This window comes from Plectropomus leopardus, chromosome 3 (genome assembly GCF_026936395.1).
Source record: "Plectropomus leopardus strain MGB_pleo_1.0 chromosome 3, ASM2693639v1, whole genome shotgun sequence".
In the NCBI taxonomy this organism is placed as follows: Eukaryota; Metazoa; Chordata; class Actinopteri; order Perciformes; family Serranidae; genus Plectropomus; species Plectropomus leopardus.
Window position 1 is genome coordinate 16,979,942 of NC_142178.1, and position 14,043 is coordinate 16,993,984.

Here is a 14,043-nt window from a genome sequence, read left to right on the forward strand (position 1 = left end):
TGAATTATTAAATTTTATGTTTTCTTTCAGCCCATGAGGCACAGAAAAAAAGCAGTGGACAAGAACATCCCCTCACGACCGCTGGTGTGTGCTGTTCTAGGTATGAGGAACACTCATAGCTGTGAATTTTATGAAAATACTGTGCAGATGTCATTGACTCGCATTATTGATTACATTTTTTCACTGGGAATTTTCCCAACATTATTGGCACTTTTTTCCCTGTGGGTAGCTTGGCCTGTTTTTGTTTTACTGCTTCTCACACTTTAACATGCACGTCCTGGAAAAAAGCTGCATTACACGTGTTCCATTTGTCTTTTCGTGATGTTACATTATTGGAGCCAGCGTGATATTTTAGGGTTTTTGTGCGGTTAAATCCTCTCAGTTTGAGACCTTCTAACAGTGATTTTTCCCCTTTGTCTTTGTCCGCTCCCCTTTTCTTTAGATCTGATGGTGGAGTTTATTGTCACTCATATGATGAAGGATTTCCCCATGGATTTATACTTGTGAGGAAACATGGACAACACACTCATTTTTCTAGTCTTATCTATCAGCCAGCTCCGTGACCACAGTTTTATGTGTTTGTTTCCTGTGCAGGCGCTGTGTGCAGATCATCCACAAACTCCTTTGCTATCAGAAGAAGTGCAGAATACGGTTACACTACACCTGGAGAGAGCTCTGGTCAGGTAAAGATACCTCGCTTTCTCTCTCATTCAATTTTTTGGACAGGGATGGCAGGTTAACTGGGGGGACACGTCTTGTTAATTTTTTTTAACAAAGGGGATGGCGTCCCCACTTAAATTGACTACTGGTTGTAACTGTACGTTTTTTATGTGAAAACAGAGAATTCAAGTGGGAAATAATGCTATTTTTTAAACAGTGTCTGCTGATTTATGTGTTAAATAAACTGTGTTTGTAACTTGTTTTTTCAAATGAAGTTTGAGAAAACCACATATGATTTTAAATCTGGAAAAGTTTGATTTGTTCCTCATCACCTCAAGAGTTGAGTTAACAGTTACTCCTTCTGCAAAACAAAGCCATTTTCCCTCTCAAGTCATTGGGCCTGTTGTTTTGGAAATGTATTGCATCATTGAGATTAGATAATGAGTCTCTGAAGAAAGCGCAATCCATCCTGGTGGCCTTGTTTTCAGCCCGGTCAACACACAATAGGATAACATTTCTGCTTGTAATGGCCCCATCGCGACTATGTCTCATTAGAATACAGATTCCTTTAATCAGACCAATAATCAGCTTAATTCCCTGAGTAACACTGACCCTCTCCTCCTGGTGGTGATAATAGCAAACCAAGAAATAAGACTAGAGAGAAAAAATGAGCTGAATTAAAGCAATTGATGTGTTTATCTTCTTTCAGCGTGTTGTTGTTAAAAGCTTTTTTTGTGTGCGCTCACATTTTGGTTCTTCTTCTGGGTTTTGTTTCCCACTATTAAAGCTTGTGAAAGGACTTGATTTGGTGGTGAAAGGTTTCCCCCCCTCCTGTGTTTCCATTATCTACCTTAATAAAGAAGCTCACTGAGGAAAGCAGACTGCTGCCATATGCCTAAGCTGGTAGACGACTATAAACACGCCAAATTATTTCATTAATGTGTGCGTGTCTCCCTTTGCACAGCTCTCATCAACCTACTGAAGTTCCTGCTGTCAAATGAGACAACACTACTGGCCAAGCACAACATCTTCTATCTGGCCTTACTGGTGAGAAACACACACTCGCACAAACACACTTAAAACATGCCAGCAGCACCTCGGCAGAGTCCACAGTGGAACTTAGTTTCACAGGATGTGTGTATGATCTGGTAGTAAGAGGAGGGCCAGATGCTGTATCAGTGGTGCTGCTTGTAGTCCAGCTGTGTGTGAAATCACACTCCGGAGTCTGAACTTGTTTTATTAGTTTGTCTGAGGAGAAAAAAGAGGCAGAGCGGGCTGTTTATGCAGAAACTGATACAGTGTGAATTTGTTGTCCCTTTTAGAAGATGTATTCTTGCTTTGTTTCTCTCCTGTCTTTTGTTGTATCTTTTTCTTTTGTTTGAGAGTGAATGTATTGGTTAATTACTGTGTTTGTCCTTTTTTAGGTGGTGAACCTGTTCAACATGTTCATAACATATGGCGACACGTTCCTGCCCACCTCCAACAGCTACGATGAGCTGTACTATGAAATCGTACGAATGCACCAAGTCTTTGACAACCTCTACTGTATGGGTATGTTAATAGAAACTGCAGGATTAAACTCACTGATTGTATATTCTCATATAAAAGCCGTTATTCAGCCATACTATTATTAATCGAATATGAATGGCAATCATGATTTTTGCTTCCCACAATTAAATGAACATCTGTGGTATTGATGTTTTAAAATTCCTGCTCAGCTCATAGAAAACCCCTCTGCATATCAGATCAAGTGCTTCTAAACTAAAAACCAGCCTCCACGTTTGAAGAGCTGTCTGCTATGCGTGCGACCTGCAGTGGCAGCATGTGAAAATCTTTACTGACTATAGCAACTGCAGACTGCAAAACAAAAAACCATCAACCATCATCATTCATTGTTTGAAAATATTTCTGAGTTAGAAGAGAACAAATCATATGCCAAGAGTGCATGAGATTTTTGTCTACAATCTGCAGCACGATGAATGTATGAAGGACAAGAAGAATAAGAAGAATAATTGCAAATGTTACCTTACTGAATCTCTGTCTTCGTCCAGTAATAAGACATAAGACATCCCTAACAGAGACACTGCAGTGTGAAACTGTACCATGACCGCTGTTACAAAAAACAACAAAAAAACCCCAAATACAGTGGCTGATACATATCCACAGGAGACGCACTTTCACCGTCCCTTCCCTGTTGTTTCCCTTCTGTCTGTGGAGTGTTAGTGTTTGGATGCAATTATGGCAGAAAGTTATGTTTATGACGCATTCTTTCTGTCTGTCTGTTGATCTCCTCCACTACGTTTCAGTACCATGGACAGCGCCGCACCTACACACATACACACATACACCCTTCACACAACAAACACTGCTGGATTTAACACGTCTTTATGTAGAATAAATTCTCAGCCAAGTCAAGAAGACAAATTTAATTGTGTGCTTCAGCTGGTGACAAAAATGTGATTTGACCATCAGTTGCTGAAAGGCAACACTTGACAAATCAGACTTTTAAATTCTTAGTTGGTGACACACCTAACTGTAAATAGTTTTATCCACCAATGAATTTTTAGTGTTTTCACTTTTTCACGATCAATGTTGAGCTACCGTCAACATAACCTTCCCCGAATTTTACACATTTAGGTGTTCTAGCCTTCCCTTTATTGACCTGAATCTGACAGATGAAAAGAGATGAAGTGTGGATTAATGTGTGCATCTAACTTTGTTTTTTTTTTTATCTGCCATCCGCCTTTCAGTCCTGAGAGTATCAACCAACACGGGCCAGTGGAAGGAGGCAGCCAGCAAAGTCACGCATGCCCTTGTCAATGTTCGGTAAAAACCACACACACTCACACACACAACACGCAAATACTGAATGCTAAGAAGGAGAAAAGAGTCATATTAGATTGAAGGGAATCACAAATAATAATGTGATGGAGAAAGGTCAAAACAAAGTGAATGAATGAAGTTAAGTCTTTGCAGCTGTAATTTGGGTTTTCCATCCGCAGCCGAATCCTTTATCCCCTCCCCCCACTTCCTCCCCCAGGCCCCTTTATTCAGGCATTTTTAAGCTTTTATGTCCTCCACCCTGCTCCAGTCCACACACATACTTGGTTTCTCCTCCTCCATCTTCTCTGAGGAGATGATCCTCTGAGGTCACCCTGGCTTGGAGGCCCCTGAGGGCTCCCGTAACAGCGGGACACTCCCAGAGGATTCACCCGCTAAACTGAGCTCCTGATGGAACAGACTTCGCTGCTTGAGCAGGCAGTCACGAGGGCTGAAGGAAGGGCGGGGAAGGAGAAGATTAAATGAGTAATTCTTGAAAGAATAGATGAATAAATGAATGAATCTGAGAGGAATAAAGAACCCACAGAGACTCTGTTGAAATTAACTCAAATGAAGGAACCAATTCCATTTTATTCGCGTCAGCTCATTCCTCCATACACTGGCTTCCCACACGTAAATGACAACTGAATTACCACCAAGAAGAATTCTCTGCATATCTGACGCCATAATTTATTTGATATATGACGTTCTCTAAACCTGTTCAAAATAAGCCAATTCATCCCACAGCTGTGCTTATTGCATCAGCTTATATTTTAGCCATAGAGCAGTTTATTTCATGGAAATGAATGCTAATGCTGGAAAAGATTGCCTCTGAATTTACATCTGAAACTCCCTTACGTGCTGACACAATAAGAAGGAGGCATTGAGGTGGGATTGAATGGGAGTGAACAGAAGTTCGTTCTGATGTTAAACAGTCTCTATGTAACTGGAGTGTTTAGAACTTTGCTTGTCAGATATCTTGTCAAAATTGCCAACACGTCGAATATTGTTATGTGATTAGTTTGCACCTAAACTAGAAGTTACCACACAGATGGCTTCTCTAGAAAGCCACACACACAATAACGACTGCTGTCACCACAAGCCCTTGTGCACGTTTGTTTCGGGGCTGTTTTTTATGCTTTACTTTCTTCCAAATTGACTTTTCTTTTAGAATTCTATCAAATCTTAATGCTGTAGCAAATAATATTTAGTCCATGTACAAACTCTAATTTACAGATTTATATGTTGCTGTTGTCAAACTAAGTAACAAATACAAAATAAAGACGGGATTGCGGCTTATTTATGCTGCCAGGATGAACTGGAATGCAGACTGTGAGGCCTTATCGGCCAACATGGCCCACATCACTAATGCTCTTGTGGCTAAAATGGAGAAAATCCCTGCAGTCGGGTTCCAAAATGTGGTCTTAAGTCTTCCCAAAAGGAGATTAATGCTCATCGTTTTGGAACGAGATGTTAACAATCACATATGTCTGTAATGTTTGTGTGTGCATGTAGTATTGGGAATATAGTGTACAACCCCTTCTTGGACTTTAAAGACCCACTCCACTCAAAAATGTCTCTTTCATCTGTTTATGTCCCCCAAAATGTCTGACCTTGACCTGAGTCTGCATTAACATAGTAAAAGTTTTGACAGAAAAACATTGTACAGTTTGGCATTGTTGAATGTAAAATGGACCAATGTGAACACACTGTAAAATCACTAATAAGGGCTCATTTATGCTCAGTGTAAGACATGCATATTGATACAGGTGGAGCCTACCCTCTGTACTCTGCATTAAATTCGGCTGTATTTGAGCAAGTTTTCTGAAAGGTTATGGATACGGACAAAACGGAGCAGTGCCACCGGAGATCATGGGGGCAGTGTAACGTTGTTTAAGCGAGATATGACCGTAGGAGACGGCAGTCATTTAAAAAAAATGGCGGAACTCAACAAATTGTTAATAAGTGGAAATAATTCTCAGATTGCACGACATGATGTATTGAATGGCTTAAACGTGTAAGGCTGAATTTCTGAACTGTCTTGATGCACACTGCTCTAACACCAGTCAACCTGGTTCCAGTAGCGATGGTTGGCACGCCAGTTCCAGACTTTCCTAGTGATGGAGAAAGAGTAGATGTGCTTCCAGTCCTTTAAACTTTTTTATCGAGCATGTTTAACAAAATATCAGTCATAGCAGCGTGTTTTATCACTTTAAAACATGTTTGGAGAGGTACCTTAAAAAAAATGTCCACTGCATCATTTCAAAAGTGTTTGTGTTTTTATCTTTCAGGGCCATCATCAACCATTTCAACCCCAAGATTGAGTCGTACGCTGCTGTGAACCACATCTCCCAGCTGTCAGAAGAGCAGGTGAACATCACAACACACCTTTTCTTTTACACTCTGACTAAAAGTAAATAAAAACAAACTTCAGCAGCATCTCAGGGCCATTTGGCCGTAACTGATACATCACTCTTGTCATTTCAAAAGTAAATCTTATGAATTTTTCAGTGCACAATGGGAAAATGTAGTCAGTACTTTTAAATGTTTGAGAAGGCTTCACTGCATTTTATTTTGAAAGAATGCCTATTCATCAAGAAGCAGTAACAGTTATGTGGCAGAGATGGATGACTCAGACATGGCTTATTGTGATGAGACACCTAGAAGAGCAGTTGTTATCACACACCACTGAGCTTAAAACTCATCATGGCTGATTCATTGCACACCGTTCAGGCAGGAAGGAGGTCACTGTTCACAACAAATATGAAGCTTTTTACTCTTTACACGACAGATGGTGACACACACATTTTAACTGCTGTCACCTCTGGAACACACTGAGGTGCCAACAACTTTCATAATTTTCTCATAAACACCTTTTTCTGAACCTAAAAGGAAAAATAACAACTTTCTTATTCTGATCATAGATTTTTGTACATGTACAGTAAATATTACAGTTTCTCTGATGTCTGCAGCCCACTTTTTTTTTCAAAATGTATGAACACAGACTGAGAATAGAGTCATTAAGCAACTGAAATGCTGGGTTATTCCTCCATCATTAGTGGAAAAAGTCTGTAAGGAGGCTGAACCTCCCTGATACGAGCGCTGTGAGCTCTGCTCAAGACTTTATCATTTATGTCACATCGGTGAGGCTAGGAAAACAGCTGGAAGAGTCCTTTTTTTACAAGCTGATAAGAGAGTGATGGATTTGGTCATTATACTCCCCAATTACCTCTCTGCTTTTATCTCCTAGATTTATTCACAACAAAAACGGGAAGGCAGAAGTTAGCTCTTGTTTCTATGAGTGGCCAGTGATATTAAAACCCTGCTCATTAGATAAAGTAACTTGCCTTTGTCGCTTTTGGTTTTGACGGGTTGTCTTTATGATTAGTAGTTGTGTCCGTGGATTATTGTGAGCGTATTTTATGCAAATAGAAAAGTTCTGCACCTGCATTGAAAAAAAAAGGTGTGAAAAATGCATTCAACAAATTGTTCATTTTTATCAAGTCAAAAGTTAACTTTAGTTAAACTAAGGCATGTTTCTTAGAGATAATGATCTGTTGCAAAGCAAGATGTTTGAATACAGTTTGGGTAAATGGACTTACACTCATACAACAGCTTTCTAGTATTTCGACCACTTAATCCGTTCACACACACATTTACATACTGGTGACCAACACTACCAGACAAAATTAAACATTCATAAGCATGAACTCTAATATGGAGTTCGGTATCTCGCCCACGGATACTTTTTCACTTGGACTCAACAATGAGCTGATTTTGGTGGTCAAAGGCTACAAAACACAATAACTCAAGAACACTTAAAGGGAATTTTTCTCAGATTTGGCTAAAACATTCACTTGGACTCATAAATGAACTGATTAGTGTTTGGCGATCGAAGTTAAAGGTCACAGCGACCTTGTGTCCTTCCCATTCTTGTGAACGCGAGTTCTCAAGAAGGCCTTAAAGAAATTTCCTCAAATTTGGCACAAACGTCCACCTGGACTCAAGAATGAACTGATTTGAATTTGGTGATCGAAGCTCAAAGGTCACTGTGACCCCCAAAGGTTTTTGGCATTAACTCAAGAATTCATACGACAATTATGACAAAATTTTATATTAATGTCCAGTTAGCTAAAATAATGAAGTTATGACATTTTATATCCAAAAAATCAAAGGCTAACTTCACTGTTACATCATGACTGAATTGGAGACAATAATCACGAAACTGTGCTGATTGCAGAGATCTGTGCTGCTGCTGGTAGAAGGATGTGTGTGGAGCATCCACATTTTCACGTTTCCTGTCATCTCCCTGTTGACGTCTGTCTAATAAATACTCAAAAAAATGCCTAAAAAACAATCCTTTTTGAAGGGTTTTCAGAATTCATAAAATGTAGGTCAGATTTTCAGAGAAGGCAGGAGAGAATTGAGTGAACCACATCAAGAGTTTTCTATTGAACAAAAAACAAGTTCTGTCGTACCTCAGGCTGAACAAAATAATGCTCACAGCAAATGGACATTAAAGGTTAAAACTCATGTAAATTAATCCCCAAAAAGCTTGTTGCTTTGTGTATCGTACTCATAACCGTTAATAAAGTGCAGAGGTTTGGGCTTGAAACTGTGGTTTTGGGCAGAGCGGAGGTAAAGATGTATTGAACATTGGTCTGTTTTAGGGATGTTCGTGCTGTTGCCTGTTAAGACGAAGCTCATTGTTTATTTCTCCTGTGTTGCTCGATCCTCATTTGTAAATGAAGTGTGCAACCTTGCATTTCTTTTGATACACACTGCTCGACACACACACATGCAGACACAGTAACCACCTGCACTCACGCCTGCAGCGTCTTCATTCCCCACAGTGACACGACAAGATGGATGGCCTCCAGAAACACGCAGCATTAAAACGAGCTGCCGTACTCTCTGTCTGTCTCTCACAAACAATACAATATTAGTTAAGACACACTTCAGCACACACACGGCTGCTTTTGTTCCTGCGCTTCAAGATAAACATGATGACAACTGTGGGCACACAATCATATCTGCTTATGATGCACAAAGTTGCTCAGCCGAGTCGAGTGTCTGCATGCAAAACGCTGAACCGACCACTTATCAATCCTCCCTTTGCTAAAACGGTGTGTGGTAAAGGTTACTTTGTCTTGCATTTCCTTAATTCCCCATTTACTTGCTTCTAACAAGTGCATTAGAGCTTGCATTTTCTCTCTTTCTTCAACTTTTCTGTTTTTTCTGATTGCCACCAGTGAGAAAAACCCAACCTAAACACACATTAGTCGAGGTTTCTATTCAAACCTCCCTCCACATTTCCACAGAGAGAGGAGGGTGATGGAGAGCTGGGAGAAGGAAGCAGAAAGAGAGAGAGAGAGAGAGAGAGAGATATGGGTATGAATTTTTCATCAGTGTACCATCAGAGGTTGAAATAAAAACAGCAGCACGTTTTTTTCTACTGAGCGGAGCTGTAGATTTATTAGAAGAAAATACAGGGAGGAAGAATGTTTGTCCCTCTATTAATAAATTTGAAAATGATGGATTTACCTGTTCAGTCGATGTACTGCTGGAGCTGAAGGAGAATATGTATGTGTTGTGAGCACCTACTGGTAGGATAACATCAGCGTGTTTATGCGGATAAAAGCTGGGCTTGTTTGAAAGGAGCGAGTTTTTATAGGGAAGCACAACAAAGTGCGGCTCATGCATCTCATTGTGAATGTTTCATGCTGTGTGGAGTGTTGCAGGGACATTAATAAAATAATGAAAAAGGTCTGCTTAGGGGCTATTTCACGGCTGGATGGGGGCATGGAAAGGGTGGAAGTGTGGAGAATCTCTGCATAATTACCTCTGATTTCAGCTCACCATCTTATCTCAGCTGGACTTTACCTCAGACATGTGTGTCCTTTGCACTTCAGACCATCACACGCACTCACTCACTCACTCAACCCACAGTACTTGTACTCATACTGTGACCTTAAAATGACAAAGTGAGTCCTTCCTGGCAAATATGCCCTTATTGTGAAAGTCTGTAAAGGCACACACACACCAAACTGACATCAAATAACTAGTGGCAACGAAGGCCAGCTGTTGCGTCGCCTCAAGTTTCTTGTTTCTCGGCCAAATGGTTGAACATGAACACACTCAAACACTAACAGCTAACTACCACAAACGCTCTGCGCCTGTGTGTGAGGCAGTAACTCTCCGTACCAGCAGGCGGCTGCAGTCCGTATTCATCATTCAAGACGTTAGTTAGCTAGCCAGTTAGAACATTAACAAGACAACCCGATGGAGAAAGAACATGATATTTACCGTGCGCTGGTGAAGAATTGTGAATTGTTTCTGCTAAAAAAACACAATGGCTAAATTAAACAATTTTACCTAATCTAACAACGTTGTTTCAATCTCACGCCCTCTTCACTTTAGCCATTTATTTGCTTTCACCACTTTCTCTTCTCGTGCACTGACCTGCCAGTCGGAGTGATTTCACTCACCAATGGGTGAGAAAAAACTAGGGCAACAGACACTCACAGATGACACAACATTAACCAAGGTCCGACTTTGGGTTTAGTGTGTCAGGGCCCCAAAGTCTTAACGAAATCTCACTGATACATACTGTAAGACTGAGACACAGCAGCTCATTTTTACTACAGATTCCAGACCAGTCTGCTCTCCTGGAGATTAAAAACATTATTAAACAACCACTGTTGGATAAACCTAACAGAGTTGTAGCTAATGTTGCACATTTTTATGTTGAAACAGGACAAAACAAATAAAAAGCTAAAAAAAAAAAAGATGTGTCCCTTTACCAATCAATCACATTCCTGATAACAAGAGTCAATCCGGACAGTCAGCAGGTAGTTACTGGAAATAACCTGGGCAGAAACCAGTTAGAAACATACGTCATCCTGTAAGAATAAAGATGTTGTAATGAAGTATTAAACATTAATTAATATTTGAATATCTGATGACTCAGCTCAAGTGTTCACTGTCTGTCGTCTTAACCACTCTGTGTGATCGAGTTATGCAGCAAGTTCATTTTCCGTCTCCCTCATCTGTCACCCTGTTAGGTGTTGGAGGTGGTTCGGTCCAACTATGACACACTGACGCTCAAACTGCAGGATGGTTTGGACCAGTTTGAGAGATATTCGGAGCAACCTAAAGAGGCCGCCTTCTTCAAGGAGCTGGTAAGACACAGGGAGCAGTGCACTGTGGGTGTTAAGGGTTTTATGTGGTCTCCTAAGACTCCCAAACTGAGCTCAGCCTTCACTACAGTGTGTCACTCCAAATGATATCAGACTGTCCCCACTGTGGAGGACGCTCCATGTTGGAAGGGAGGGTATAAGATATAAATAAGATATAAGGGTTCTTTTTTTTTTTGAAAGGAGACAAATTATTTCTTTTACTCATATTTTATGACCCTATGCACCTAAAAAATAGTTGTTTCCTGCAAGTTTTTTTTGCAAAGTTGACAGCTGAGAAAATGGAACCTGAATAGAAATGACCATGGTGCTGACAGACTGTGATGATGCTAGATTATGGGAAATTTTGTCATCATTATCAAACAGCCACCATTGCACATAAAAATCTATCTCATGTAACTCAGACAGGAATCATGGTCAGGTTTAGGTTTACCTGTACGTTTGCACTTAAGGGTGAAAACTCCGGTGACAGAATCCACAGCGAAAGGCACTGAATAATTGTGCTCCATCATTTGTGAGTGATGTATAAAAAAGTAGAGCGGCTCGCCAACTTCCTTCCTCACCTCTGTCATATCACGTATGAGCTGGTGTTTCCCGTGTTTCCCTGAAATTTCGAGTACCAGAGGGTGTAAAGTTTAGTCTAGTGAAACAAATCATAACCTTAAATGAAATTAAAATCATTCAGTTCACACATTGTTGGAAATATTTGGGATAATTAAGTATATAACTCAACAAAAAATAAAACATATATCTTGTCTTTTTTAGACATTTTAATATGGAAATGTTAACATAAACCACTAACAGTGAGGTGTAAATAAGCAGGTAAAATATGATTGGGTCAACTGTCAAATAGGGCAGTGAAAGACAGAAACGCTGTTGTCAGTTTTTTTTTCATCTTCTATGATTTGGCAATGGTGTTTTTAATTCGGGCAACCAGTTTTTCTCAGAGGAGGAAAAATTTGATGGTCTCTGCCTTTTTTGCTAGATAGCAACAATATAATGTTTATTGATACAGAAAAGCAGCTGTTTCAACAGTACACCCCCCTCCACCAGTCTTTTGTACATACTAGATACCAACAGCATGCTGATTATATATGTATTTTTTTATTTATTAATTTATTTCAGTATTTGTTTATTATTTTATTTTCAATATGACGCTTGTTCCTATTAATGAAACTCTGTTGAAATCAATAAAATCGACCTTACTAAAGCGAGATTCATTTTAATTGCGCAACATTATGGTGCTCTGCTTAATTTTAAATCTGGATTAACTCATTTTAAACCTAGTTTTAATGAACTCTGGTCAGAGCTAATCTCAGATTAATGAATCCCTGTTAATGCAGCCCAGCCATGGACTTTAAAAATGTATTCCAGAGCCACAGAAGACATTACTCAGCTGTCTTCACAGGAAGAGAAACACGGCAAAGATATCATGACAAAAAAACTGACCTTCGTGTGTGAAATTTGAGAATTGGTCCTTAAATTTATGTGTGCTTGAATTGGTACAAAGAAGTCAAATTCAGATCTGGACAAAGTGCATTGTCAACAGTTTGGTATCTTTTTGACCTGGTAATGAATGTCCCTCTCGGTCTGTCCCCAGGTGCGCTCCATCAGCCTGAATGTGAGGAAGAATGTCTCTCTGAACACACTGAGTCAGGACGTCCTGCTCAAAGAGTTCTCCACCATCTCCTGAGACGCACACACATGCACACACACACACACACCCAGCCTCCTCCTCCCTTCAGACGGACATACACAGTACATTTGTGTGCGTGTGGACATGTACACCTACTTTCACACAGACAACACAAACACAGACGAGTACAATCCTCGATTGTTGTTTCCATGATTCGTCTCCATTCCTCATCCTCTGCCTCCTGTGAACTGAAAGATGGAAACAGAGACGGATACACTGACAGGCTGGATGAACCTTAAGGAAAGACCTGAGAACTCTCCGGACTTGCTCCCTTTGTGGTCTGTCGTTTTTGTGTGTGGTAATTTAAGGAAGTGCCCGTATTGCACTGGTTCCTCGTGTGCAATCTTCAGTATTGGCTGGACTGTTAACTGACACATGAAAGTTTAGATTTAAATAAATTCAAGTATTTTTAACCCAGATGTTCATCTCAAACATTTCTGTCAAAGATGATGTTGTAAGTAGCTTCTGCTGTCAAACTAATCACAGTACAGATTTATGATTTATCTCTCTGGTAAATATTTTAGAAGGTTTAGGCCTGGGGTGACACATGGCCTTCCTAAAAGCATCAGTAATGGTGACCCTGAGCCTTTTTGAGTTTGAATCTTACTGTAAATCCTCTTAGAGCATTAACGCTTTCTTTGCGGCTGAGTGCTTGTGTTAACTTAATTCTCTACAAGTTCAAACAAACTTACAAATGTTTTGTATTTCCATGTTTGCTACAGGGTAGATTATTTTGAGCTGTAGATTTTGAGAATGAGTGATAAACCCCCTTTTTTTTAAAATTGTTGCTTTTGAACAAAGCCATGACTAACATTCACTACTGCACGTCACACAAATCATTGTCTCTGTTACTTTAACAAGTGGAGTGGTTAGTTTAGAAGGGAAACTGTTGGAATAATGGTTATAAAATTATGATCCATTAAAGTGATTGTTGCCGCTGTGTATCAGGCACATGAAGTCAGTTTAGTGAGGAAACAAATCTTGTCTCGTTCTCATTCAGAACATTTGAAATAATTACAGTTTGACTGGAAGCAGATCTTAATTATGCAATTTCTTGAAGTGTAGGGTCTTGTTTCTTTCATTCATTACTCCTGTAGGTATATTTATGTTCCTTTTTTAAATAAAGGTTGGTTTCCTACTACTTAACTAGTGCCTCCTCCTTTGACTATTTCGGCAAAAAAACAACGAAAAACCTGCTTTAATATCTTTACTGTAACATCAAACCTAACTTTCTTTAAATTAGTTGAGCTTTGCAACAACTTACTACACACATACACACTCACACAGACTCTCACTGTCCTCTGCTGACACTGCCGGCTGACTCTGAGTCTGATACATCGGCTGTCAGCAGGAGACTTGATTTCTTACCCCCACACACGGTGCAAGTAAAATATGACTTTTCATTCTATGAATATGGTCTTCGATAACAAATGTTTTTGTCTTGGATCATTTCTTTACTTGTTTCATATTGAGTGTTTATGTACTGTAAGTAAAATAATTCCTGCAGTATACACTCAGTTGTGGTTCAGTGTGGTTTTTGAGTAAGTTTGCATTGAGGAGATGTCCTTAAAATGTTAAAAGGTATACCTGGGTTCATTACATAATTTACCATCAAAAAAGAAAGTAAGAAAAAACAAAAAACAGAACGAACAAACATAAAATTTAAAGCTG

The 14,043-nt window shown here is 39.7% G+C and overlaps 1 protein-coding gene across 1 annotated transcript in view; it reads left to right on the forward strand.

Moving 5' to 3' along the window:
• Positions 1-13,518, forward strand: part of armh3 (armadillo like helical domain containing 3) — a 29,269-nt gene extending 15,751 nt beyond the window's left edge. Inside the window, exons 18-26 of the mRNA XM_042485742.2 lie at positions 31-100; positions 443-503; positions 595-683; positions 1,625-1,707; positions 2,085-2,211; positions 3,411-3,486; positions 5,772-5,850; positions 10,545-10,661; positions 12,277-13,518. Of these exons, the coding sequence (XP_042341676.1) occupies positions 31-100; positions 443-503; positions 595-683; positions 1,625-1,707; positions 2,085-2,211; positions 3,411-3,486; positions 5,772-5,850; positions 10,545-10,661; positions 12,277-12,369 (795 nt within the window). The 3' untranslated portion in view covers positions 12,370-13,518. The remainder of the gene's footprint in view (positions 1-30; positions 101-442; positions 504-594; positions 684-1,624; positions 1,708-2,084; positions 2,212-3,410; positions 3,487-5,771; positions 5,851-10,544; positions 10,662-12,276) is intronic.
• The last annotated feature ends 525 nt before the right edge of the window (positions 13,519-14,043 follow it).